This window comes from Salarias fasciatus, chromosome 13 (genome assembly GCF_902148845.1).
Source record: "Salarias fasciatus chromosome 13, fSalaFa1.1, whole genome shotgun sequence".
NCBI classification, from domain to species: Eukaryota; Metazoa; Chordata; class Actinopteri; order Blenniiformes; family Blenniidae; genus Salarias; species Salarias fasciatus.
This window is the reverse complement of record NC_043757.1, coordinates 653573-659276: the sequence shown is the minus strand read 5'-3', so window position 1 is coordinate 659276 and position 5704 is coordinate 653573. Positions and strand designations below refer to the sequence as shown.

The 5704-nt window shown below is 57.2% G+C and overlaps 1 protein-coding gene across 1 annotated transcript; it reads left to right on the top strand.

Annotated features, from left to right (window-relative positions):
* Positions 1-686: 686 nt before the first annotated feature.
* Positions 687-3584, top strand: LOC115399213 (vegetative cell wall protein gp1-like). The gene is made up of 2 exons (XM_030106487.1): positions 687-1529; positions 3501-3584. The coding sequence occupies exons 1-2, from the start codon at positions 687-689 to the stop codon at positions 3582-3584; spliced, it is 927 nt and encodes a 308-aa protein (XP_029962347.1).
* Positions 3585-5704: the final 2120 nt, after the last annotated feature.

Here is a 5704-nt window from a genome sequence, read left to right as displayed (position 1 = left end):
CAGCTCAGTCCAGATGTCTAATCCCAGAGAAGCTGCGTCTTACAGGATCAAAGCGAATCTTCCATCCATTACGGTCTAACACGCCGAATTATATCAGCAGAAATCCCACAATCAGTGCCGTAATCCGGGTCACATGACCGGGATCAGGATCTGCTCCGGCCTTGCTTCACTTCGGAGGCTCTGCAGGGCTCCACAGAGACCGGGCTCAGAGCTAACCTCTGGTCTGGGTCTTGGGTGCAGAGCGAGATTCCAGGTCTCTGAGTCTGATGGGGTCCACCAGGTCCCGGTCCAGCCGCTGGACTGAGAGGTGCAGCGTGACCCTCCGGCAGCTGACGGACTGGTCGGTGAGCCGGGACGACCACGCCGGACTGGGAGCTTCTGGCTTTTCTCCTCGCTGTCTGGTTCCTGCCGCAGAGCCGGTTCGCCGCTTCTAAAGACCACAGACCCCGCCCCCTTCGCCATGTCCAGACCAGCCGCCGTCCGCCGGGCAGCAGCGCCCCCTCTCTGCCACCTCAGGGTTCGCCGCAGACATTCGGCCTGTCGCCAGGGAAAGTACAGCTGTGGCGATCTTCCAGCGAATCGCGGAGCATCAGGCTGAGCTCCAGACCCGTCCCCCCTCCAGCTGCAGGATGTGGTTTTCCAGGACTGTGGGACGGTCTGCGGTCTCCACAGGACAGCCCCGCCCCATGGCGCCTGCAGCCCCGGGCCAGGCACCTGCAGCCCCGCCCCAGGCTCATGCAGCCCCGCCCCAGGCACCTGCAGCCCCGCCCCAGGCACCTGCAGCCCCGCCCCAGACTCATACAGCCCCGCCCCAGGCACCTGCAGCCCCGCCCCAGGCTCATACAGCCCTGCCCCAGACTCATACAGCCCCGCCCCAGGCACCTGCAGCCCCGCCCCAGGCACCGGCAGCCCCGCCCCAGACTCATACAGCCCCGCCCCAGGCACCTGCAGCCCCGCCCCAGGCACCTGCAGCCCCGCCCCAGGCTCATACAGCCCCGCCCCAGGCACCTGCAGCCCCGCCCCAGGCTCATACAGCCCCGCCCCAGGCACCTGCAGCCCCGCCCCAGACTCATACAGCCCCGCCCCAGGCACCTGCAGCCCCGCCCCAGGCACCTGCAGCCCCGCCCCAGACTCATACAGCCCCGCCCCAGGCACCTGCAGCCCCGCCCCAGACTCATACAGCCCCGCCCCAGGCTCATACAGCCCCGCCCCAGGCACCTGCAGCCCCGCCCCAGGCACCTGCAGCCCCGCCCCAGGCACCTGCAGAACCCCCCCAGGCGCCTGCAGCCCCGCCCCAGGCTCATGCAGCCCCGCCCCAGGCACCTGCAGAACCCCCCCAGGCGCCTGCAGAAACCCCCCAGGCACCTGCAGCCCCGCCCCAGGTGCCTGCAGCCCCGCCCCAGGCTCATGCAGCCCCGCCCCAGGCACCTGCAGAACCCCCCCAGGCGCCTGCAGAACCCCCCCAGGCACCTGCAGAACCCCCCCAGGCGCCTGCAGAACCCCCCCAGGCACCTGCAGCCCCGCCCCAGGTGCCTGCAGCCCCGCCCCTGGCACTTGCAGGCCGGCGCCACCTGCTGTCCGTTGCCATCCACGTCCCGTCACATCCTGTTTTGAAGCATCAGTGGACCTGGGGGGGGGGGGGGGGGGGGGGGGGGGGGGGGGGGGGGGGGTTCTGCACCAGGGCGTCCAGCCCTCCGACAAGTGGGCTGTGTGAGCATTTCCACCACTCTGTGAAGGCCGTCCTCCTGTCTGTCCTCCTGTCTGTCCTCCTGTCTGTCCCTCCTGTCTGTCCTCCTGTCTGTCCTCCTGTCTGTCCTCCTGTCTGTCCTCCTGGCTGTCCTCCTGGCTGTGCTCCTGTCTGTCCTCCTGGCTGTCCTCCTGGCTGTGCTCCTGTCTGTCCTCCTGTCTGTCCTCCTGGCTGTCCTCCTGTCTGTCCTCCTGTCTGTCCTCCTGGCTGTCCTCCTGTCTGTCCTCCTGTCTGTCCTCCTGTCTGTCCTCCTGTCTGTCCTTCTGGCTGTGCTCCTGTCTGTCCTCCTGGCTGTGCTCCTGTCTGTCCTCCTGTCTGTCCTCCTGGCTGTCCTCCTGTCTGTCCTCCTGGCTGTGCTCCTGTCTGTCCTCCTGTCTGTCCTCCTGGCTGTCCTCCTGTCTGTCCTCCTGGCTGTGCTCCTGGCTGTCCTCCTGTCTGTCCTCCTGGCTGTCCTCCTGGCTGTCCTCCTGTCTGTCCTCCTGGCTGTCCTCCTGGCTGTCCTCCTGTCTGTCCTCCTGGCTGTCCTCCTGGCTGTCCTCCTGACATGTGAATGGTGCAGGGATGTGGAGACTGTCCTCTAGAAGGTCCTGATCATTAATTCATGACCACTCAAATGACCATAAGGCACGTTTTTATACCGAGCGCCCCCTAGTGGCCACATCAATAATGTCACTGGCACCAGTCTCCTTCCAGCCTCAGTGCATGAAGATGTAAAAAGAGGCTTTGTGTTATGGAAGACCACAGTGCAGGAGGTTCATATAGACACACACACACACACACACACACACACACACACATTAGTTAACCCAAACTGTACAAACTGGAAACACATTTCGGAGGGCTACAGTCCGTTTCCTTTATTTATTTTTTTTAAATAATGAATAATCTACCTTTTATTCGTTGCTGTTCATCATTGTTGTTCTTCATAATCTCCAGAAACAAAATCAAAACATTTGAAATGGTACGATCTTAATTTTTGTAACATAATATGTAAATGCAGACAGACAGACTGACTGATTCGCAACAGAAGAAGAACAACGTTGTTCCAGCAGTCTGAATAAACTACTGAATGTAAAAAAAAAAAAAAAAATTAAAAAGGCATAGAACTTGGATAATCAAAGCAGAAGTTGTCATTTAATGCACACAAGGGTCTTTGTGGACAAATGAAGGAGCAAAAAGTCCAAAAAAGAAAAAAATCAGTCCGGGACACAAATCAACCTCCTTCTGGTTCGTGGTTCAAAGTCCTTAGCAACCAGCATAGCAACCAGCACAGCAACCAGCATAGCAACCAGCATAGCAACCAGCACAGCAACCAGCATAGCAACCAGCATAGCAACCAGCACAGCGACCAGCATAGCAACCAGCATAGCAACCAGCATAGCAACCAGCACAGCGACCAGCATCGCAACCAGCACAGCGACCAGCACAGCGACCAGCATAGCGACCACCACAGCAACCAGCATAGCAACCAGCATAGCAACCAGCACAGCAACCAGCACAGCAACCAGCATAGCGACCACCACAGCAACCAGCATAGCAACCAGCACAGCGACCAGCATCGCAACCAGCATAGCAACCAGCACAGCGACCACCACAGCGACCACCACAGCGACCACCACAGCAACCAGCATAGCAACCAGCATAGCAACCAGCACAGCAACCAGCACAGCAACCAGCATAGCGACCACCACAGCAACCAGCATAGCAACCAGCACAGCGACCAGCATCGCAACCAGCATAGCAACCAGCACAGCGACCACCACAGCGACCACCACAGCGACCAGCACAGCGACCAGCACAGCAACCAGCACAGCGACCACCACAGCAACCAGCATAGCAACCAGCATAGCAACCAGCACAGTAACCAGCACAGCAACCAGCATAGCGACCACCACAGCAACCAGCATAGCAACCAGCACAGCAACCAGCACAGCAACCAGCATAGCAACCAGCACAGCGACCAGCATCGCAACCAGCATAGCAACCAGCACAGCGACCACCACAGCGACCAGCACAGCAACCAGCATAGCAACCAGCACAGCAACCAGCACAGCAACCAGCATAGCAACCAGCATAGCAACCAGCACAGTAACCAGCACAGCAACCAGCATAGCAACCAGCACAGCAACCAGCACAGCAACCAGCATAGCAACCAGCATAGCAACCAGCACAGCAACCAGCACAGCGACCAGCATCGCAACCAGCATAGCAACCAGCACAGCGACCACCACAGCGACCAGCACAGCAACCAGCATAGCAACCAGCACAGCAACCAGCACAGCAACCAGCATAGCAACCAGCATAGCAACCAGCACAGCAACCAGCACAGCAACCAGCATAGCAACCAGCACAGCAACCAGCACAGCAACCAGCATAGCGACCACCACAGCAACCAGCATAGCAACCAGCACAGCGACCAGCATCGCAACCAGCATAGCAACCAGCACAGCGACCACCACAGCGACCACCACAGCGACCAGCACAGCGACCAGCATAGCAACCAGCACAGCGACCAGCATAGCGACCAGCACAGCAACCAGAGAGAGAGAGAGGGAGAGAGAGAGAGAGAGAAAGAGAGAGGGAGAGAGAGAGAGAAGAGAGAGAGAGAGAGAAAGAGAGAGAGAGAGAGAGAGTGAGAGAGAGAGAGTGAGCGGGCTTCCGTAGCAACCACTGAAGTGTGTTGATGTGCGTTTCCGTACCCCGTGCGCGGGACTCAACACCTGAAAAGAGTGACAGACCGCTGAGAGTGAGCTGGGACTGGCTGCAGACCCTGGGACCCTGAAGAGGACAGAGTGAAGGCAGTGATGGACGGAAAGGAGCAGCAGTGTGTCTCCGGTGTGGACAGGAAGTCAAACATTTTGCAATTAGTCCCTCAAAACACACGCTGAAAAAAACACACTCAAAATCAACAATCAGACAAACAAACAAACGGAAAAGAAAGACTGTGGAGCCGAAGCAAACTGACGAAGAGCAAAACACACCTTAAAGGGGCTGAATCCTGCTTTTTTTAACTAGTCCAAACCCCATTATTGGCGTTAACAGATTATTTTTGGCGCAAAGGAAAAGTCATTTTGTGTGAAATTAAAGATTTTCTGGGACTAATTCTGAAACCCGGAAGAGAAAACGCTCTGTTTCACTGAATCCCGCCTCTCCCCCTGTGGACTGTGACTGACAGCTACTTCAACCAATCAGAGCTTCAAAACAAATACGTCATGGGTTAGCTTCTCAAAGGGTTAGCTTTAGCTCTTTAGCGCTAGCTGTGTTTGTGATGAGTAAAGAACTACACAACAAGGCTGAAACATACAAAAAGGGAATTTTTCAGGGTACAGCCCTTTAAAATCAGAACCTGAACCTCCATCAACACCGGGAACCCCAGTGAGAGAAAACCACAAGAAATAAACAAACATGGAGGAGAAAACAAGCTGCACTCAGTAAAAACAAGTCACCACACACACTCTCACACACACACTCTCACACACACACTCTCACACACACACACCCCAGACACTGTGAGGGCAGGCGTCACACTGACAGAGAGAGGACACACTCCCCCCTGAAGCGGAGTGTTTTCATGTTGTGTCTGTAACAACTTAGGTGGATTACTGTGTCAAAGTGACGTAATTGTTGGAAATCTGGGGGCGATTAGGATCCACTCAGGATCCACTCAGGATCCACTCAGCTGCTTTTGTTCGGCCGCCATCAGTGTGATGAAAATAAAAAGCAGCAGAAGATTACAGAGCCATTAGCCGGCCATTACTGATAAACAGCTATTAGAGGATAACCTCAGAGACGGAGCGCAGCGGGACGGGGACGGGGACGGGGACGGGGACGGGGGCGGGGACAGACTCAGGAGGTCAAAGCTGAACCCAGCAGAACCCTGAAGGACCAGAAGAACCAGGTGGAGCAGGTGGGGTCTGGTCTGGGTCTCTGCTGGACTCGCCGTCATGTTGAGGAAAG